The 21,982-nt window shown below is 41.9% G+C and overlaps 3 protein-coding genes across 3 annotated transcripts; 1 reads left to right on the forward strand and 2 right to left on the reverse strand.

Moving 5' to 3' along the window:
- The first annotated feature begins 132 nt into the window (after positions 1 to 132).
- Positions 133 to 14,753, forward strand: nrap (nebulin-related anchoring protein). The gene is given in 44 exon segments (XM_068754762.1): positions 133 to 198; positions 492 to 586; positions 783 to 870; positions 2,031 to 2,135; positions 2,551 to 2,653; positions 2,708 to 2,811; positions 2,813 to 2,923; positions 3,021 to 3,125; positions 3,212 to 3,319; positions 3,399 to 3,506; positions 3,834 to 3,941; positions 4,226 to 4,342; positions 4,688 to 4,792; positions 4,897 to 5,004; positions 5,087 to 5,191; positions 5,306 to 5,404; positions 5,538 to 5,642; positions 5,762 to 5,869; positions 5,966 to 6,073; positions 6,192 to 6,389; positions 6,480 to 6,584; positions 6,677 to 6,775; positions 6,870 to 6,974; positions 7,489 to 7,596; positions 7,762 to 7,919; positions 8,115 to 8,268; positions 8,352 to 8,456; positions 8,768 to 8,866; positions 9,132 to 9,236; positions 9,356 to 9,463; positions 9,751 to 9,864; positions 9,933 to 10,130; positions 10,229 to 10,333; positions 10,551 to 10,649; positions 10,767 to 10,871; positions 10,981 to 11,088; positions 11,258 to 11,563; positions 11,658 to 11,762; positions 12,067 to 12,165; positions 12,297 to 12,401; positions 12,507 to 12,614; positions 12,873 to 13,184; positions 13,451 to 13,606; positions 13,694 to 14,753. Coding segments are annotated over 44 exon segments (5,508 nt in total). The 3' UTR covers positions 13,982 to 14,753.
- Positions 14,754 to 14,759: 6 nt separating this feature from the next.
- On the reverse strand, positions 14,760 to 18,100 carry habp2 (hyaluronan binding protein 2). The gene is made up of 13 exons (XM_068754290.1): positions 18,035 to 18,100; positions 17,913 to 17,925; positions 17,606 to 17,692; positions 17,397 to 17,507; positions 17,179 to 17,298; positions 16,875 to 16,991; positions 16,526 to 16,694; positions 16,338 to 16,429; positions 16,020 to 16,254; positions 15,802 to 15,944; positions 15,350 to 15,487; positions 15,091 to 15,233; positions 14,760 to 14,932 (listed from the first exon to the last, which is right to left on the reverse strand). Exons 1-13 carry the CDS (start codon positions 18,098 to 18,100, stop codon positions 14,777 to 14,779), a joined length of 1,590 nt encoding a protein of 529 aa, XP_068610391.1. The 3' UTR covers positions 14,760 to 14,776.
- A 1,148-nt stretch (positions 18,101 to 19,248) lies between these two features.
- On the reverse strand, positions 19,249 to 20,367 carry LOC137910517 (parvalbumin-like EF-hand-containing protein). Its single transcript, XM_068754953.1, has 4 exons — positions 20,262 to 20,367; positions 20,040 to 20,175; positions 19,512 to 19,627; positions 19,249 to 19,292 (listed from the first exon to the last, which is right to left on the reverse strand). Exons 1-4 carry the CDS (start codon positions 20,365 to 20,367, stop codon positions 19,249 to 19,251), a joined length of 402 nt encoding a protein of 133 aa, XP_068611054.1.
- Between the last annotated feature and the right edge of the window lie 1,615 nt (positions 20,368 to 21,982).

Here is a 21,982-nt window from a genome sequence, read left to right on the forward strand (position 1 = left end):
AAGTCACTACTTGTTCTTCTGCTATATCCTGTCCGACTAAGCTTGCAGTTGTATTTGGTCAACGTTTCACATCAATTCACCTCTTCTGATATTTTTCTTGAAGGCTTTTTGGGGAAGGGACAAGCATTCATCATGCAGTCCTGTGCCAGGTGCGGGTTTGTGGTCTACCCAGCTGAGAAAATCGACTGCATTGATCAGGTAACAGAAACATTGTTCATCCCAAGAAACTAAAGTTTGAACAAATCTTTAAGTATAGAAATCAATTCAATATTTTAATCAGCTGTAAATTAGCAATACAAATCAGTCACTGGTTTTGTCAAAGCGTAAACTATAAATTGAGGCATTTGTAGACGTTAGTCCAATGTGTCAAGAAATTACCAGTCGGAACTTCAAGCACAGTCTTCACACGGTTTCAAGACTCATTTCAGTTCGGATTTAGTGCCGTTTTTAGGATCTTGCTTATTAATGGAATTTTGTCTTTTCCCTGTCAGAACTGGCATAAAGCATGTTTTCACTGTGACGTCTGCAAGATGGTGCTCACTGCCAATAACTTTGTCAGCCACAAGAAGAGGCCATACTGCTCTGTGTAAGTAGAAGAAGAACAACTTTATTTCTAAGAATTTGCCTCCTGGGGCATTAAGTTAGATTATTATTCAAGCATGATCCCAAAACTGATCAAAAATTCAGTCCAGGGGCCTTTTCTCTGTGAAAGTGGTTTCCCTTCCATGAAATGAAAATTGGTTATAAAAAATGACTCCTATTTTCTTATCTCATCCCTCCAGACACAATCCACGGAATAACACATTCACAAGTGTCTATGAGACACCCGTCAATATCAATGCAAAGAAACAAAGCAAGGCGAGCAGTGAGGTAAGGTGATGTCAAGCATACAGGCAGAAACATGAGACAAAATACTTCAGCCTTGAACTCAGTCAAGGCTTATTGTTGCCAGGGTGACGTGAGTCACTTTCTATGGGTGTCAACTGAGGAGACGAAGTGGACACTGTGTTTGTTTGGATCATCTTCACAGTGACTGATGCATCCAGATCCCCATTTAGTGTGACAAGGACAATGACCTCCGGTGACCCCGCAATAACTCGGATCTGTTAACCCACAAACGCAGTCGGGAACCTCCAGTTCCGACCTGAAGCAGATGTATCCGTTACTGTTAGGTCATAAAGGTCTTCTTTAACTGGCCGAGGACAGGGAAAAGAGCGATGGCTGCATGCTCCGAGCCTGTGATGACGGCAGCGGTGAGGAATGGAGTGCTGCTCAGGTTATTTCTGCTCATGTGACAGAGGCGAGAGACACCCCCCCTCCACTTTGCCCACTTTATGCTTCAAGGGGCTAAAATTATACATCATGAAAAACCGCCTCCCATCCTTTCCCCTCCTCTGCATTGCCACCTGTTCCTGTCTGTCTGCGTCTATGTCTACAACGTCATGCTATGCTCTGATGCTTATAAACTAGCAAGCCTAGCTACTGTAAAGTGTGTTAACCTGTTGCTATTTAATATGATGATTGGCTTCAGATGATGCTTAATGACTGTCAGCCATATCCAGGGAAAATTTCCAGAGCAGATTTATTTTAATCTCCTTGCTGTTGTGGGAATATTTGAGATTCAATATTCAGTGAGGTTTTTCTTTTTCCACATGAAAAGTCTCAATAGAAAATTGTGTCACCTGTTTATTGTTAGCCCTGTAGCGATTATCCCCTTCAACACAGCTATCCTAATATTAGTTCTGAACATTTTCATCAGCCAACAGCTCCTGAAGTTTCATCACTCAGTGTTCCATGTTGGATCTTTCCTGGAACACCTCCGTCATTCATAAAGTTCTAATATTATCCCTCCATTTTTAAAGCACGCACACTCGTGTTGCATGAAGAATAGAGTTATGTTTGTCATGGTGCATCCAAAGTCGGGGTACTATATGGGTAATGCAAAAAAATAAAAATTGAGTGGGTGCTTTCATCACACGTCTGTGTGCGCTGGCCTTGGCTTAATGCTTCTCGTTTATGTGCACTTGTAGCTGAAGTATCGTGAAGATGGTGAGCGCTTTATGTCAACCTTTCACCATGACATGAGGTCCCTGGCACTGGAGAGGGCTGGCCTAGCCAATCAGATGGCTAGCCAGGTGAGCTCCCAGTTACAACTGGCCATTACACCCAGTTAAAGGGAGTTCCAGCTCAAATTCTAACCTTTAGTGAAAAATATTTAGTGCTGACAAGCTGTGTTTGCTCATGCCATCCTAATTAGTATTAAGAGGGTTGTCAAAAATTATTTAATTGATCATAAGTTAAATAAATAATTTTACTAAGCTGTGAGAATGCACTATTTGGTATATGACTTGCTTTGTTTGTGCTTTTCTGTTGTGTAAACACAATTAATTGCTGCTAATCAAATTGCCAACCCTTGCAGTCAGATTTAAATCAGGGATAAGTAGGCAGAGACATATTTAATACAGTCCTGAAGGTATTCAATTTAAATGATCTTTCTTTATGCCCGAAAATGTTTATAGTCTGTCTTCCGTATCTGAACAGGCCTTTCAGTCTCAGTCTGAGTTCTCACAACAGCAGACGTGGTACTCGGGCATGGTGACCAACCAGAAGATAGTATCGATGTCTCAGGCCCAGAAGGCCATCAGTGGTGTGAGTATGCAAATGTATTTTTTACTTTAAAAATGCACGATTGATTTGTGAAATTCAGCGTTCAGCAAATGGGATGATAAAGAAGCTGAAACTCCCTATTTTGCATCAGTAACATACGGGCAAAATTCTCTCATTCATAAGACATATTTTGGGCTTTTTTCAGCAGATGCAGCGTACAGAGGATTATGAACAGACTGAGGGACAAGGCAGCTTCCCCGCCATGATTACACCAGGTTACCAGGCAGCTAAACAAGCCAATGCTTTGGCCAGTAATGTAAGCTGGAATAGTTTACTGTCCTTACATCATTGTAGACAACTTATACCAATTTGCATGAGTCAATTCCTTGAGGTGAATATGTGTTTGGTTTCAGCTGGAATATAAAAAAGGACATGAAGAGAGAGTTTCAAAATATACCACGTTTGTCGACCCCCCAGAGGTGCTTCTGGCCAAGAAACAAGGACACATTGTTAGCGATGTAAGATGTTTTTCCACTGAGGCTTTTATGATCACTGTGTTTTAATGTTATTTACATGACTTGCATGTGTATTTTCCTTCCTCTAGTATGCCTATACAGAAGAGTATGAGCAGCAGAGAGGTAAAGGCAGTTTCCCAGCACATCTTACACCAGGATACAAGATATCAAAGAAGGCCAGTGAGCAGGCCAGCGACGTAAGTGGACGATAATAACACGCAGACACATTCATTCAAACACTTATTACAGAGCCATTATCGGACGCTGATTTTTCAGATACAGTATCGTCGGATGTACGAGCAGGAGATGAAGGGTAAAGCCAGCACCGAGGTAGCAGTGGCTGATGCAGAACAAGCCAGAAGAAATGCTGAGCATTTCAGCCAGGTAGCGACTTATGTTAAGCTCATTAAAGCCTAATGCAAAAAAATAAATACAAATAAAAGATGCATAGTTGGTGTTTGAAAATCAATCACCCAAAGGTAGAGTTTTAGTATCCTGAGACTAGGTTGTCACCCAAAGTGTCCTTATTCAAAGATCAGAGTGAGACTCTACAATCAACTGAAATTATTAATTAAATCATTAGCTTATAGGTTTTTCAATAAGCTATATACTTTAAGTAAATACTTTGCAATGCTCTATGAAGTATTATTATTATCACATCCTGTATTTTGTATATGAATTAACTTAAAAAGAGTAATCTTATTTTTCCAGATTGCCTACACTGAGGAGTACGAGCAGCAACTCGGCAAAGGGAGTTTTCCTGCTATGATCACTCCCGGTTATTATCTTGCAAAGAAGGCTCAGGAAAATGCTAGTGATGTGAGTATAAACATGACCACAACCGGCCTCACGATACCTTTCCTCGGCTCATATCATTAAAATATTTCTTTTTTTTATTGCTCTATGAACTGGTTGAAAATGCTGTTAAATATGGGAATGTCAACTTCATCCATCACCTGACCATGTCATCGCTGGAGAGCGAAGATGAGAGCGTCTATTCTCTCACTATTGAAACTCTCAGCCCTGACTGAATGAGGCTGCGTGTGCGCTGGCATGTGTGCACCCCTACATGTTGTCCTCAATCGCCTTTTGTCCCTTTGCAGCTAAAATACAAGAAGGACTTGAACAAAATGAAGGGTTCTTCACACTTCCATAGTCTGACAGCTGAGGACAATCTGACTTTGATAAATGCTCGAAAGATCAACAAGATTGTCAGTGAGGTATGCTTGTCAGACATCCATTCAGCACACTTTTTATCCATCCAGAAGTCGTATTGCATTCCAATAAGAACTATGCTGACAGATGATAATAATAATAATGATTTGTAATATTGAAGGTGAAAAACATTCCCCTATGTGGTATTTCAGTAGAAAAGCAAGTGACAAGTTAAATGGTGACATGACATTTTGCCTCAGCGACGCTAGGTTGGTAATGTTGACTGATTAGTGGATGGCGTTTTATATTTAGCAGGTAACATGGTGGTCAACTGTTTAACAACAGAGAAAGAGGTCTGAAAAGAGAGATGACTCAAAGCAGCTGCTGTGAATGTTCATTTTCTCTAACAGGTTGAGTATAAGAAGGATTTGGAGAACACCAAGGGCCACAGCATCAATTTCTGCGAGACGCCACAGTTTCAAAACGCAGCTAAAATAGCCCAGTTCACAAGCGATGTAAGTGGAACCCAGCATTATAAGTTCCTGTCGACATATATATATATAAGCAACCTTCCGAGTGATTTATTTTATTTTAAATTTTTCTGTGTATATTTTTAAAGAACAAATATAAAGAGAAATACATGAACAATGTGAAGGGCCACTATGAGGACTCAGGCCTCGATAAGAAGACCATGCACGCCATGAAAGCCAGGAATCTGGCTAGTGACGTAAGCCCCGTTGAACTCACCACAATACAGACATGCATTTTAAAGATTTATGCAAATAGGTATTGTGGCACTCTCTTTTCAGATTTCTTACAAACAAGGCTGCGAACAGGAACAGGGTGAATACAACTACCCAGCCACCCTGACACCGGGTTACAAAAGCCAAAGGAAACTGGACCCGCTCAAAGATGTGCGCTCTATCAAAACTCAATATCAGTTGCATGTAAATGACATGAAACTCCCTCATGTTGGTGATGCATTCGTTGTTTCTAAGAATATACTGTTTATATTTGCACAACTGCAGAAGAACTACAGGCAACATATTGACCAGGTGAAGTACAGTCCAGTGACGGATACGCCCGAGATTGTTTTAGCAAGGAAAAATGCTCAGCTTGTCAGCAAGGTGAGGACACTTCTAGACTCTGATCACATTAACCTTATCAATATTTTTCAGTCACACACTATATATATATATTTTGGTGACTTGGATATTTTGGATTGGATTGGATTGGGTGTTTTATCCGTGTGTCTTTTAGCAAAATTACACGTCAGACTACGAAAAGACCAAACATCAGTACACACTATCCAGTGACCTGCCTCAAATCAAGCATGCCAAAGCCAATGCTGCCTTGTGCAGTGATGTAAGTCAGCACACGGCGACTTTCACATGCACATGTTCTTCTTTAGAGTATATGCATGCACCCATTGAGCTCCTTCACAATGTCACATGCAATGCATTCTTGTAAATGCATCATTTCAGATTAAATATAAGGAGGAGTGGGAGAAAACAAAGTCTAAAGCCTGTGATGTTGGAGTGGAGGATTTGACTGTCAAAGCCGCCAAGGCCTCCCGCGACCTCGCTAGCGATGTAAGCAAATGCACGCTCTCATCCACTAGGAGGAGATGCAAGTTGTGATGCCGCTAGTGTCTGAGCAGGAACTAAGTAAATTGGGTTTGTCTTTAGATTAAATACAAACAAAACTACATGAAGGACAAGGACCAAGCAGTGGGGATCAACATGAGTGATTCCAAGACCCTGCACTCTATTCAAGTGGCCAAGATGAGCAGCGATGTAAGTGGGACTCAGTTTGATCATTCACATTCCACGTGTGAACCTAATACTGATTCATGCATCACGCTGTGTTCGTTCTCAAGCATTCAGTGCTGTTTTGATTTTCAAACTCCACAAGATCGAGTACAAGAAGGGCTCCAAGGAGAGCCAGGCCAACTACAGTCTCCCTCATGACATGATCAACCTCAGCCATGCCAAGAAGGCTCAGGCCCTTGCCAGCGATCTGGACTATCGCACAAAGCTGCACGACTACACCGTCATGCCCGATGACATCAAGGTCCAGCAAGCCAAAAAGGCATATTCCCTGCAAAGTGAGGTAAGAAGGAAGAATAAGGAATGACCGTTATTTAAATGATATTGAATAAATATTATTTGATCTCGAATCTTTCCTATAATTGCGCCACAGAACCAATACCGCTCTGACCTGAACTGGATGAAAGGAGTGGGATGGGAGATGGAAGGGTGCATGAACATTGCCCAGGCCAAGAAAGCTGGAGACCTGCTCAGTGACGTGAGTGCAATTATTTTAAGTGTTTGTACATATTTCATTTGTAAATGTACGTTTGCGCTATGTGACACACTGTTCTGTCTAATTTCCCACAGACTAAATACCGTCAGAAAGTAGACAGGATCAAGTTCACCCAAGTCGCTGACGATCTCTTCCTGAAACACGCCAAGAAGAGCCAGGAGCTGCAGAGCGATGTAAGGTCTTCCCTGCAAAGGTGCATTCATGCACGTCGTGTATTACGCGCGGTGCCTTCTCACGCTGCACCCTATGTCTAATTCTGATTTTCAGCTGGCGTACAAAGCAGACACAGAGCAGATGATACACCAGTACACCATGACAAAAGAGGAGCCTCTTTTCAGACAGGCAAAGGCTAATGCAGAGCTTCTCAGTGGGGTAAGTTCTAATATATATATATTATATATTAATTAAAGTAGTAACGCTAGTAAAGAGCTGTGAAAAGTGGATTTCTGCTGTGATGATTTATGTCTGCTGGATGATTTATGTACGAAGGACTTTCAACGGAAACAAGCCCGCAAGGGCTTTTTTGAAATGCTCCTCTTAGACAGGATGTTTGACGTTATTTGTACTGTAATACATGCTACTGTGTGACTGTACTTGTACTCTAACATTCTATCTAATAAATATATTCATCATCATCATCATGATGATGATGATGTGTGCTAGACCTCTATTTTTAAGCCAGTTATGTCTTTGCAAAAATCAGAAGGTTTTTCTATCATAGTAAGGCAGATAAGGTTTGGACCATTTAACACGTGTGTGGGATGTTTTTTTTAATCTGTAACAAAAACTTGCTATCGTCATATCGTACTATATCTTTATGGAACATGTTTTTCCACAACTTCTTAGTTAGTAAGTGAAGGTAATACAATTTTTGTATTTTTTTTAGAAAGTCTACAAAAGCAACTGGGAAAAACAGAGGGAGAAGGGCTTCGAGCTGCGTCTGGACTCTCTTTCTATACTCACCGCCAAAGCCAAAAGAGACCTGGCCAGTGATGTGAGTTATTCTAGTCAGCCAGAAGACAACGTTTCTGTAATGCATAATTTATTTTAACTTGGATAATCACAGATAAATAGATACACAAATATCTCATTTTTTTAAATTATGCGATAAATTCAGGTAAACTGTCTTTTAAGTAAAATCATTAATATCTCCTCGCAGGTCAAGTATAAGGAGGAGTATGCCAAAAACAAAGGCAAGGTGATTAGTATTAAGTCAGTCAGCGATGATTCTCAAATGGCCCACTCTGCTCTGGCCACAAAACTGCAGAGTGATCGCAACTACAGGAAGGACTATGAGGACGCTAAGACTAAATACAGGTGGGACGTATGGACATCAGTGGGATGATTTATCCAATTCTATCCAATTTTGGTTCAACACTGTCAAAACAAGATGATTTATTTTATAGGAATTAAAATAACTGGAGATCACTGATCAATGAAAGCTGGCCTTACATTTCTGTAACGCTGGAACAAAGCTCAAAGGTTTCTGTGTGAACTTCATCTCATCTCCAGCGTCAACCTGGATATGCAGAACATCAGCCATGCCAAAAAGGCTCAGGACCTGGCAACCGAGACCAATTACAGGACTTTCCTCCACAAGTACACGACTCTGCCCACTGACATGAATGTCGCCTGGGCTAAGAAGGCCTACGGCCTGCAGAGCGATGTGAGTGTCGTTGCATGAAATCAAAATGACAACTTGTGAAGAAAAATAACTGAAGGAGAAAGCTTTTGCATGTCTGTATTCAGAAACAATACAGGTCGGATCTGAACTGGATGAAGGGCGTTGGCTGGGAGGCTTCAAAATCTCTGGATGTCCAACAGGCAAAGAAAGCGGGGGAGCTGGTCAGCGAGGTAGCTCCCGACACAGAGTGCATTTCTGCGATCAGCTGCAGGATGAGGAACGAACTAGATGGCAATACTGTATTAAATTAAAAAGAGAAGTATTCCCTTTGACATAGTTGAATTCACACCCACAATAACATCTTTTTATTGACAATGAATAGACAAAATTACAAAATGATCAACGTCTGTCTGTCGATTTGTTTATGAAGACATTGTGCCCTCTACTGTTCGACAAGTACCTGTACACAATTTTGTCTATGGATTCATGTTGCCATGACAGTCCCTCTGTTATTTTGATGCATTTTCTTTTTCTAATTTAGAAAAAGTACCGACAGAATGTGAGCGATATGAAATTTACCAGTGTTGAAGACACCCCAGAAATGATCCAGGCCAAAGCCAGCAACAAACTGGCCATTGATGTGAGTTCAGCAGTCATCTGTGCTCTCTGATATTTTCATCTAATGCACGTGCATGTAACTAAAATGTTTATCTGATATATTATTGATATATATATCAATGTTAGGTTTTTTTTTTTTTGCTTGCAATTCTTTAGGACGAATTCAGCACAACTAACTGCTGTTGGCCTCTCATATTATTTATCCGTTTAGAGCACACTGTAAATTCGGCATGTTTGAATACAAGAAGGAATAATCCGATTGCTCTTTGCTGCTTTTGTATTCACAGAGGTTGTACAGGGAGGAGGGTGAACACATGAAGCACAGCTACACTCCCAGTGACGAGCTGCCGGAGATGGTTCAGGCCAAGCTCAACGCCATGAACCTGAGTGAGGTCAGATCACACAGACAGCATCCATCAAACAGCCCAATGCATTCATCCAGTCAGCGACCATTGTGAATGATGTTTTCCACATTAATTTGAGTTCACATCTCTGATGGGCGCATTTTCAGAGCTGCTACAAGGATTCTTGGATGAAGCTCCGTGATGGCGGTTACAAGCTCCGTCTGGATGCCATTCCTTTCCAATCTGCCAAAGCGTCCTCAGAGATCCTCAGTGATGTGAGCATGCAGCTTATGCAACCTTTACCTGCATATTATGCTTGTGTTTTTTTTCCCCCTTATTAATATAGAGTATGACATTTATTTCTGAGCTGTAGAGGTGACATAAATACTTTCAAGTAAAACACATGCACGTCCCAAATCTCCTTGACTGCAGTGCAGGAGATGACATTCTGTACATGATGTTACTCACTTTGGTGTTATATTTGATATTATGATGCCTTTAAACATTTGACGGACCTCTCTTTGCTCATCCCATAGTTAAAGTGTCCGATCTGTCATTGCAGCAAAAGTACAAAGCAGAATTTGAGAAGAACAGAGGGAAGATGATCGGACTGAGGGGACTGCAGGATGACATTAACATTGCTCACTCGGTCCATGCCAACAAGCTGCAGAGTGATGTAAGCGCTTCTTTAACATAACTCAGCACACAGATCCAAAACATTCTCCTTCCTGTGTTCCTTTTTAGATTAAGTACAAGCAGGACTCAGCCAATGACCGCTCGAAGTACCACCTCTCCATGGACATGATGGAGGTAGCGCACGCCAAAAAGGCCCAATCGCTGGTCAGTGATCAGGACTACAGGCTTACCCTGCATCAGTACACCTCACTGGCTGATGACATGAAGGTGCAGGCAGCCAAGAGAGCATACGCTCTGCAGAGCGAGGTGAGACAGGTCTGGTTGCCAAATAGTGGCAAACAGACTATTACTGTAATGTAATACATAAAACAGCGCATTTATTTTCATGTCTATGTTTGTTATAGAGTATGTATCGTTCTGACCTGAACTACCTGCGTGGTGCAGCCTGGATCGCTACAGGTGCGCTGCAGATTGAAGGCTCTAAGAGGGCATCAGACCTCATCAGCGATGTAAGACATCTTATTTATTCTTTTTCAATTCCATTTTCTTCACGTTTTGATGCATGGGCACCACTGGAAATATCTAGAGCGGAAACAAGTCCATATTGTGTCCTGATATACACTGTATTTTTAGGAAGGACAGTGATTTCCTTGGTCAGAATGAATAAACCAAGGACTTTAACTGCGGCAAAATTCCTAAAACCCAACCACTGTTTCTTTTGAACAGACAAAATACCGTCAGCAGCCATACAGCTTCAAGCACACCTCCGTCACCGACTCTCCGGACATTGTCCATGCTAAACTCAGTGGACAGGTCACGAACGAAGTAAGACAATAACTTGATTATTTCAGCTCTCCTCTGCCATATTGCCGTTTTTGGTTGTTTTTCATTTCCATGATTAAAGCTGGGTTGAGAAAGACTCCTATGTACTTTGTCCTTCAGCGTTTGTACAAAGAGAAAGGGGTGAATGACCAGCACAAATACACCATGACAACTGAGCGACCAGAGATTACACAAGCAAAAATAAATGCAGCCAACTTTAGTGAGGTAATGACCTATGACCCAACGTGCAATATACATATCTTTGGCTCCTCCTCGCCATGGTGTGTGTTACCTTAAGCCTAATGATCCTTTTTTATTTGTCTCTCAACTCCAGATCAAGTACAGGGAGTCCTGGAACACTCTGAGGGCTCAGGGTTACAAACTCACCATGCAAGACATCCCCTTCCAGGCAGCCAAGACGTCAACCGGCATCGCCAGTGATGTAAATAAGACCTTAAAGCAGCATCACTATCTGATGCAGAATAATATTTGTCAAATATATTCACTAAAAGAGAGACTCCATGAATACAACAAATGTTTAAGCCTTTAATGCAATTACTGCAAGCTACAAAATTCAATATACTATGACTCTTATTTCTGTGTTTCTGTAGTACATCTACAAACAAGATCACCTGCTGGAAAAAGGGAAGCACATTGGGGTGAAAAGCATCTCTGAGGACCCGCGTCTCTTGCAATGCATTCAGGCGGGCCGGCTAGCCAGCGATCAGGAGTATCGCAAGGATGCACTGACAGCCAGCGGGCGGTATCACCTCACCCAAGACATGATTCACCTGGTAACGGCGAAGAACGCTCAGGCCCTAGCCAGTGAGCAGGACTACAGGAAAAAACTGCACGAGTACACAGTTCTACCCGACGACATGAAGTGGGCCAAAACAGCTTACAACCTGCAAAGCGATGTGAGAGGTGTTGGCGGGGAAATGTCGAGAGGAAGAAATGGAAATAGCTAATTTGGTAGCACTTGACTGATTATCTTTACTGCCTTTTGTGTAGAAACTCTACAAGTCAGACCTCAATTTTATGAAAGGAGTGGCCTGGGATGGCGTTGGTGCACCGCAGCTGGAGTCGGCTAAGAAGGCTGGACAACTTATAAGTGAAGTGAGTACATGTGGGAAATGGCATCAGGTAGATTACACATCCCTTACTGCTCACAGGCTGTAGCCAGGATGAAATATTCCTCCTACAGGCTTATAAATGATAGCTATGGCTCCGTAAGCAATCCCATTTACACAATAGTGTTTGATAGAAAATATAATAGAGTTTTTTTATTTACATATATTTTCTCTTTTTGTGTGTTTGCTTTAGAGTCAATTTCACTTTTATTTAGAATCATTATTAAAAAAAACTTTTTCTCCCAAAGCCAATGTTGCATTTCATTTATGTTCGATCTTCCATCATGCAGAAGAAGTATCGCCAACTGCCAGGCAGCCTGAGGTTCACCTCAGTGGCTGACTCGCCCGATATCCTCCATGCTAAGTCGAGTTATCAGCAGTGCAGTGAGGTGAGAAGAAAAAGACAGACTTGCACATTAAAATATTTCTTATTCTACTTTATGGACGATGATAAAATCCTAGGACACTTTACGTGTTTTCGGCTCCCAATGTCAGGCCTGTTTGTGTCTTCATGCTGCAGAGGCTGTATAAATCTGGGAAGAATGACGACATGCACAAATACACCCTACATCTGGATGATCCAGACTTTGTCCGAGCCAAGATCAATGCTCAGCAGATAAGCGATGTAAGGCAACTTCTCGAAATCCTAAAAATAAGCGAAGGGAAGATAGAAGATCTGGATAACTTCATGACTTATTTTTTTTATCTTCACATTTCTTTGCCCATGAAGAAAGTGTACAAGTCCTCAGGTGAACAAGTGAAAACATCAGGCTGTGACTTGAGACTGGATGCTATTCCCTTCCAAACTGCCAAGGCCTCTAGAGACATTGCCAGTGATGTGAGTTCATTTAGTTCAGTTCGACACAAGATTTGATTTTCTGCGCTTGTTTAAAAATATTTGAAGATTAGTTTACAAGCAGCTAATATTTTTTGAAGAGAATTAAACCATAATATGGGGGGGGGGGGGGGGGGGGGGATTCAGTCGCTCCTGCATAATGCTTGATTTATTTGCACTGTGTAATGTCCTAAAGATTTAATGTCCCACTTTTAATTGCAGCACAGAAATGATTTGTGATTGGGCTTTTGTCTCCAACAGTTCCGCTACAAGGAGTCCCACCTGAAGGAGAAGGGGCAGCAGGTGGGGCTGCGCTGTGTGGAAGACGACCCCAAGATGGTACACTCTCTGGCAGCCAGCAAACTCCAGAGCAACCTGGATTATAAGCGCCAGTCCAAAGAGGAGCGAGCTCATTACAAAATCCATGCTGACCAACCAGAGTTCCAGCTGGCCAAAAAGAGTCAGGCTCAGGCCAGCGACCTCACCTATCGCCAGCGGCTCCATGACTACACCTGTGATCCTGAGCAGCTCAACCTCAAACACGCCAAGCAGGCCTACAAGCTGCAGAGTGATGTAAGTTGCAGGAGCATCAAAAACTGATCTAGAATGAGGGTAAATATCAGATCTTTAAAGTGGCCTATCTGCTAGATATTTCACACGTGTTTTCCGTATGTGGAACCTGAGGCAGGAGATTATTCAGGTGCATAAATATAATATTAAAAATAATATAGGCACTTATACAAAGCATTGCATAAATTGTATTTGTATTGTTGTCGGCTCACTTCAATATTTTTTTTACGTGGATGCACCACTCTAATTGTTGCTTCCTTGTGTTTTAGGTCAACTACAAGTCCGACCTGAACTGCATCAAGGGAGTGGGCTGGACCCCTCCTGGCTCCCACAAGGCCCAGCTCGCCCATCGAGCTGCAGAGCTGGGGCTGGCTGAGGGAGTCGGCACCGATGAGGCTATTGCAAGATACCAGCACATGATGATGGTGAGGAGTTCTGTGTCATATAATATGACACAGAAGTCTGCACATGCGTTTAAGACCTTCCTGATCTTCTCCTCATCTTTCTTTCAGGTGCATCACCAGCAGCAGCAGGAGCAGGAGCAGCAAACCTCAGAGCAGGTGGAGACCAGCCAGGAGGATAAACACGGCATCAACATGGACGCCATGGAGGTCCTTCACGTCAAGAGGAAGAAGAGCAACCAGGCGGTCCAGAGAAAGTCCACCTCCACCACCACAACCGCATTCAAATCCATGGAGAAGAAGTCCAGCACCACCTCCTCGTACACTTCCTCATCAGCTACTCGTCAGAATGCAGTAAAAATGTCCCAGAATAGCAAAGCTGCTATAGAGGAGGCGTAGACTAGATGATTTTGTAGGTTAATTAAAAGGTGTTGGAAAGTGCATAAATGATTATGGACTATGGTACTTCAAATATGGGATTGTTGATTGTGACTCTGGAGTTACATGAGATGCAACTTAATTGACTAACAAAGCTAATGAAATGGAAAACAGAGGGAATAATGTATGTTGAACTAGGACAGGGCTTATGAAGTTGGTTGTAAATGTATGTGACGAGCAAAAATGAAATTCAGAAAGAAACTATTATTTTCAAATTCATGTCAGGTCCGCTTTGTAATTTTGTACAAACCTAACTGTCAATAAAGGACCATGATCAACACAAGTTCAAGAAAAAAGCCATGATAGATACAAAACTACCTTCAGGTTGTTTCAGTCCTTTGCTGTATGGAATACCACATGGTTAAGTTTGCATTTTGCTTTTTTACATTGTGAATATTTACAAGAATATGAAGCTGGACCAGAACTTGCTATGAGGTCAGCTTTGCAGAAGATTTTTTTTTCTCTCAATCGTCTTTTTTAATCTTGAGAGAAAACATGCAACAAATTCAGACGAGCAACACTCACAGAAGTGTTGTGCGCTTTGAGCTAGGCTCAGAGACGAGGATCTACATGCCCACTGAAATGACGTGCGAACACATTTTTGACTCAAAGCTGGCCTGGGGAGTTAAATCGCTTGGTTTTATTGCTGATGAAATAAAAGTCAAGCTGTAATTTGTTTGTCATCCCAAAATAAAATTAAAAAGTAATTATCGGTGCCGCATTAATCGCTCAACTGCTGTCGTTTGCCTGGTCTGTTCAGTTGATCCTGCTTTTGATCCAGCTGTTAAATGAGAGCACGTTTGCGTAGACACCCGGCTTGTTCTTCTGGCCACAGCCGTCGCCCCAGCTCACCACACCGGTGATATAGTACGTGCCGCCTTGCTCGCACACCAAGGGTCCACCTGAGTCTCCCTGCAGGATAAGACCAATGAATTATACTACTGTCTGTGAGGGTCACTGGAGAAATGACACATAATGCACCAATGCCAAAAAGATCAATCGGATGGACAGTCATAGTCTCATACGTGGAAGCAGCAAGCCTTGACCCATGCCTTTGTAAACACACCCACCTGACAGGAGTCGATGCTCCCTTGCAGTGTCCCTGCACAGAACATGCTGTCGTCCAGGACGTTTCCATAAACTTCAGGAGTTTTACATCGTTCGTCAGAGATCAGGAAAACACGAGCATTCATCAGATGGCTGCTGTACCTCTCTGAAAAGTAGAGGTCACATCAGAGTGAGAAACAAACTTCAAGACTTTAAGTAGTGAACCGACTTTACAATGGAAGACGGCTGATGATTGGACGGAATGGACAGATAGCTTATTACGAGTTTCAGTGGTTCCCCATCCGGAGATCACACACTCCTTTCTGGCCGGGAAGGCCTGGTCCGGTAGACACGCGGTCTTCACGGAGCGGGTTTCTTTGGCACAGTAAGGGTTGTCCATAACGTTGAGCTTAAGCAGAGCTGAACAGGAAGTTAACAGACACATGCAATAAGAGGTGATGCATTGATTTATAAATGAATTATTTAACTTAAAAAAAAAAGGTCTCAACGCATGAAAGCTAATGCAAATTAATTGTCAGAAAAAATATAAAACGAATAAAAAAATAAGATAAATGACTTAAAGTTTTTGATTTATATATGGCAAGCTTCCTACATTCCGTAATTTTGTATTGTATGCGTGTTAAAAGGGGCAAGACTTTTGAACATTAGGACCCGCCCCCCCGCAAAATAAGTAATCAGGTTAAATGACAATATAGTTGATAAATTGGACAAACCGATGTCATTGTAGACAGCATATGGAGTCTCTCTGTAATTCTCATGAACAATTGTTTGTATTACTGGGATGGTCTGGTCCATCTCCTCTTGTTTATCTATGTTCACTCCTCCCAACACCACCTGGTATTCATTACCGGGACCACTAAGCAAAAGAAATCAGTTTATTATTGAAACATTAAAAAAATGATAATGCTGCATAAGGAAATAGAGCACCTACATGCAGTGGCCAGCAGTGAGGACCCAGCAGGATTTGATGAGGATTCCACCACAAATATGACTGAACTGAAAGAGTGAGCCACTGGATCTGGACTGCACAGACACCTGCCAGGGGTGGGCACCAGGAACAGATTTTGTACCCCCAAAAATCCTGCCAATTCGAGTGGGCTGCGGTATACCGCACTGGGAGAATTGGGCTTGCACAGGTGGGACAACAGGCGGCGCAGTGGTCTGGGCTGAGAGACGTGATGAAACAGTAAGTACGGTGTGCATCATTGTGCAGTGCATTCATGCAGTGAATGAGTGTTTGTGAGACGACCTTCGGAGCACTGCCTGACTTTACAGAACTCCCACTCCAGCTTGTTTTGCCGTTTAATATAACACCAAGGTTTGTCATCACCATCTGGGTTCCTAAAATGCACAATAAATAATGAAACTACACTCTGTTTGAAAGCAAACGCAATCATTTCAATCTTCTATGATCGCACGTGCGTAATTTTACTATACCTGCAATAGTTGTTTTCCAGTCCCGTAAAGTCCGGGTACAAGGTGAAGGGGTCTGCTCCATTTGCTACGATGTAAAACGAGCGCCAGTCGAGACATTCCAGGCCATCTTCTGACATGCTGAAAACACCTCTGTATGTCTCTCCATTTCCCTCATAGCAGTCGTTGGGAGCTACATGAGCAGAATGTTGGGGGGGGAGCAATTTTAAATGAGCACAAAATCTCATTAAATTGAAAAGTGGAAATTTTCTTTTTCATCATTGAATTGCAGCCTGATCATCAGAGAAGCCTAAAAAAAGCTAAGCCCTCATGAGTGAGTGATGACTGTTTGTGTCTCCGGTGAAGACTTTACCAGCTTCACACAACTTTCCAATGTAACCGTCAGGACAGGCACAGCGGAAGCGCCGATTCCCTCTGATGCAAGTGCCGCCGTTCTGACACGGATTGGGTTGACAGGCCGCCGTTGACACTGATGTAGGAGGGAAAATTAATACCTTAATCTACTGTTTTTTTAGTATGGTTTAGGGCCTCATTTAGCAAAACAATCATTGAGCCATCTATAGGATGTGTGCAGAGACTTCCGCACATTTAACCGTTACAGTGAAATACAATAGGTAAAGATCTCTAGCCTTAGTCTGCAAAAGAAAGAAACTCACATGATTTGCAGTTTGGACCTTGGAAAGGAGGTCTGCATTTGCACTCATAAAACAGAGGCCTGCCCAGGTTGATGAGACAGTCACCCCACCCGCAATCGACGTTCTCGCAAATATTTCTCACTAAACATTCAAAGGAAGTGATATTGCACATAGATCAGTTGAGCAACCATGTAAGAGACAATGTTAGAATGAAAATAAACTGAGTTGGACATGGCTACCTCTTTGACACCTTTGGCCAGCATAAGGCTCAGGACAAAGGCATGTGAACTCGGTAGCAGATTTACTTTGGCATGAGCCGCCATTTTGGCAAGGGTTTGGATCACAGGCATCTGGAAAATGAAGGAATAAACTATAAGCCGACGAACTAGGAGAGGTAAGACGGGGATGCAGCATTCTCAGTCGGAATAAGTGTTGCAAAGCAACTTACATTCATCCATTAGGTCAAACAACCAGTCACCAAAATTAATTGTGGTGCTATGTGCGTTGGTGCTGTCAAAATCTCCATAATCTATATCTGTGGAGGACAGAAAGCTGTTATAACAACAGACTCTGCACAGTCAGCAAAATGAGTTATCGATATAAGATCTCCTTCACTTTATGATGAAAAAACAAAACAATGAAAAATTAAAGGAAAACTAAAGACAACAGCAAGCAGCTAAAAGGCAAAGGCAAAACACATGCAGAGATTTGTCGATGTTTCCGTCCCCATATCTTTTGTAGAGAAAGGTTCTTACATGAATCTTCTATCTGAAATGACAAAATGAGAGTGAAGAGATCAAAACATGTTCTTTGAAAAAAGAGGTCCATCATTTCACAATTAAAAAGAAAATCATCCTAGTTCATTCATTGAACTTACATTTGTGTCTTGTCCGTAAACACTCCACACGCTCAAGCTGAAGAGCAAAACGCCTGCTGCCAACATGGTGTCGGTCGGCACTGAGCAGAAGACTGAAGGTCCAGCGACTGTCCTCAATATCAGCTTCAACCTTTAGCCAGCTGCATCGATTCCGTGGGAGTTTGTGTGTTTTACGACATTTACTGTGCACCATGGTTTAATTTATTTAACCTGTTCTTATTTGTTTTTGAAAGTCCAGTGCCTGTTTGAGCATTATTTACCAGTTCTGGCTCTTCATATTACTTTACCACTAATTTGGAATAACATTGGTATCGTTGACACATAAATATATATTTATTTACTATGTATTATTTTCCTTACTGATCAAAACTTTGTTGTTGCCATAAGGTAGTAGTGACCTGTGTTGGACCCTCTGACGGTGTTGGCGAGATGGGGGTATGGGTGAGTGACCCGACGTCCCTCCTTGTGAAAGCAAAGATTTGCAACTGTGCACTGCTTTTATTCTGTTTGTTTCGTACTGGATGGAGGATTAAAAATTAAAAAAGTACGTACATTTATAAAAAGAATAACAGAAGAATGAAAAAAGTGTCAATTGATTTGTCCAAACTTTACAAACACACACACACACACACACACATCATAATGTGTTAGCGCTTCACATTTATTTATTTATTATTTATATTTTTCTTGACAGCATATTACTTCACAAACACAAGTCTGTTTGGACTACTTGAACACTATTTCATTGCAATCGTCTTGCCTCCTGCGGCTTTCTGAAGAATTGCTGACTGCACAGGATTAGCATAATGTTAATAAAAACTCAAAATACCAAAAGCCACAATATTTAGAACTGGACAGCAAAACTACATTAGTTAAACATCTCAAAACGTGTTGGTCACAATGTCCCAAAAGAAACAAGAGCAAAGCTGGTGCACGAGCTGCATGTGAATGCAGCTCGTCTACACTGTGTTTGTTTTTCCATTTCAAATCAGCGCAATGCATTGATAGTAATATAAAATCAGCTGGTGCCTTCTGCTTCTCATTTTAGATTCCAAACTGTTGCTCATTTCTGCTGCGTAGCAAATGGCCAAGCAAGTCGCTGTGCTTTTAACAACTTGAACAAATTGTTCACATTCCCTAATCCAACGCTTTCCTTACACCCTCTTTCTCCATTTTTCTGTAACTCTCTGGAGCACAGATTAAACCCATGATCTCTATTTTCTTGGTTTTTTCTCCATCTTCACCATGTCAGAGAACTCTGCAAGACAGGGAGGGAGGCATAAAAAGCGAGTTTGTCCCGAAGCCAACGAAGGCCGTTTGCTCTCCGTGATTAGAATTAGGCTCTATTTGAGTAACATCTGTGTCATGCCTTTAAAATGTTTTCTAATTATTATTTGACAATAATGTATGATTTAAAAATGACAGGATGGTTTTTCCTCCTCAAACAAGTTGAGTAAAATATGAGAAGGGCCCTCACCCCTGTAGTCGATCCGTCCGTCGCCATCGGTGTCGGCGGCACGGATCACAGCATCGGCCTCCTCATCAGAGAGAGGAGCTAACGGAGTTGTGGTTGGTATCGTCGACAGGATATACCTTTGAGATGACATATATAAAATGAATTGTTATATATATATATGTGTGTGTGATTTGTACATGAAATGTATTTGAACTTTACTTGTAGTAGCACTAACAATAATACATTCACAAGAATTATTACTATAAAATCGGTTTATTTGGGATGATACAATCCAAACACCAGATTCCCTTGCAGCAAAGTATTTAATAGTTTTGTTGAAACATTTATAGAATGAGGAAGACTCAATTTATTGTTGCTATTATTCTTATATCTTTATTCAAATATCCCATAAAAGACCAAGAAGATGGAGCCAAATCATGATCAATATTTTTCCATCTCTGACACAGTTTCATACCAAACTGCTTCCCTCAAGCTATTTGTTTTCTTATTTGTTTCTTCATCCTTTATAAATAAAAGAAGGGCTCATACTTGATCTCGTTCCACTCTATGTAGCCGCTGCGGTCTTTGTCGAGTGTCACAAATGCCTTCCTGATGGCGTCTTCGAGCTGCTCTGAGGTCTTGAACTGCATCATGTACTCCAGAAATCTGCTGTAGTTAAAGATCCCTGCATACAGATTACCAAAGGACATCATCACTAGTATATGCTCATTACTAGTGCACACACACACACACAAGCTTGCAGAGTATTACCACGCGATCTCATCTCCCGTGGCATCCTGTCAATTTCCAGCTCTGTGAGAGAGGCACCCATGGCCAGAGCGATCTTCTTCACTTGAGGCCGGAAGTCGTCCTCCATAGTGCTCCAGGTGTGTCCTGGGCAGGAGCGGGAGAAAATAAAATCCATCAAAATATGAGCAAATCGTTGAAATAATGGTTTTATATTTGACACTCTTTTGTGTTTTTCTTTCCTTTTGGTGGTATCCTTTATCTCCCAGAGTTGAGCACAGATAAAAACCAGCTTGACTTCTCCATCCTCTATATTTTTCTCTGCTGTAGAGTATTTCCCCCAGTGTGTTTCGTCTCATTGCAGTCATGCCTGCTGTTCGACAGTGACTGCTGGTAACATTCACTTAATTACATCTGCAGCTACTCTTCTTTTGAACGGACTCCAACAAGTGCCTGGTCTTCTTTTTTTAAGTTCTTATTAATCATTTCTGGCTCCTAACTCCATCCCCCTCCACATCAATTCATAAATTTATCATTACCTCAATTAAATGCCCAAATTATATGGGTGGCCATGCTGGTTAAGGTCAAGAGTATTTTAGGTTCTTATTAAAGCTCGTCTCAGAGGACACATCATGTCGGTATGTGACCATCAAATTTGGGTATTTATGAAGGAATTCTGGTAAGAACTAGTGTATATGTAAGGGATTAACAGCCCAAACAACATGCAGAATGCAGCAGAAGGTGAAAAGAGCCAATACAAACATGCATGAGGTGGACATTTGCTCTGGTTCTATTGATAGTTTCATCACCCTCTTTATTTGCCCTTCAAAAAAAACTCTCTTATCAAGATGAATGTGAGCTTTTTTTCTCTCTCATTGGCAGAAAGATAAAATAATGCTGCTCTCAGATTCCCGGTTTTAAAGAGAAGTAAAAAACTGAAAATAAATCACAGCTTGTTTAAAACTTACCACAATGAGCAAAGGAAACAAAGAGTCTAACATGAGCCATCACCAGCTGAAGCCCAACCATATAAGACCTATCCCATTTAACGTTTCCCTGCAGGTATTCTGCTGTGCTACTCACCACAATGCCGTTTTCCTTGTAAACCTGTACTCCACCTCGTCCTGTCTCTTAAATACACGAAGGATGCAACCATCAGAAGCCCTGCACCTGTCGCTCTACCCGGGGAGTCATTAAAGCATTGGCGCCAACTGCTGGAGACAAGAAACATCTCTCTGGACGATCTAGGCCAAGACCCTATATTGGGCCTGTTGATGGGGTTGAGACGGAGGACAACCACCCCGATGAGCTGAACTGAATTGCGGGCCGTCTTTGACATCGGGCTTGAGGCGTTAATCGGTGACAGTTTCTACAGTGGACAGTTTTATCTTTGTTGTACCCTTTAGAGAAATGTTATCCATCTGATTCCTCTGTAGCGGCCATCGACGGTGAGAAAGTGGAGGATGGGAACCTCAGCGGTTTTAACTGTATTATGCACACAACATCACGACAGAGATTCATCATTTCAGGAGGGTCAGACAACACGCTGACATCACAAGAGGTAGGTAATCAAGTTTCCCCCCCATTTGTCATACACTCACAAGTAGTGTGAGGCAGATATGCTAGAAATGAGGCTCTGCAGAGAGTCTCGTGTATAGTTAGATATTTCCCCCCCTGAAAAACCTGATGTATACAACCAGACAGGCGCGTTTGCATTTTCCATGTGAGTGGAGGGTGGCCAGGAG

This window comes from Brachionichthys hirsutus, chromosome 21 (genome assembly GCF_040956055.1).
Source record: "Brachionichthys hirsutus isolate HB-005 chromosome 21, CSIRO-AGI_Bhir_v1, whole genome shotgun sequence".
Taxonomy (NCBI): domain Eukaryota; kingdom Metazoa; phylum Chordata; class Actinopteri; order Lophiiformes; family Brachionichthyidae; genus Brachionichthys; species Brachionichthys hirsutus.

Coding starts and splice junctions, on each gene's coding strand:
- habp2 (XM_068754290.1), bottom strand. CDS start 18,100: ATGTTGGCAGCAGGCGTTTTGCTCTTCAGCTTGAGCGTGTGGAGTGTT. Junction 16,695..16,874: donor TGGAAAGTTGTGTGAAGCTG/GTAAAGTCTTCA, acceptor CTGCTCATGTAG/CTCCCAACGACTGCTATGAG. Junction 14,933..15,090: donor GGAGCATCGACTCCTGTCAG/GTGGGTGTGTTT, acceptor CTTATCCTGCAG/GGAGACTCAGGTGGACCCTT.
- LOC137910517 (XM_068754953.1), bottom strand. CDS start 20,367: ATGGAGGACGACTTCCGGCCTCAAGTGAAGAAGATCGCTCTGGCCATG. Junction 19,628..20,039: donor ATAGAGTGGAACGAGATCAA/GTATGAGCCCTT, acceptor GTCATCTCAAAG/GTATATCCTGTCGACGATAC. Junction 19,293..19,511: donor CGGACGGATCGACTACAGGG/GTGAGGGCCCTT, acceptor CCTGTCTTGCAG/AGTTCTCTGACATGGTGAAG.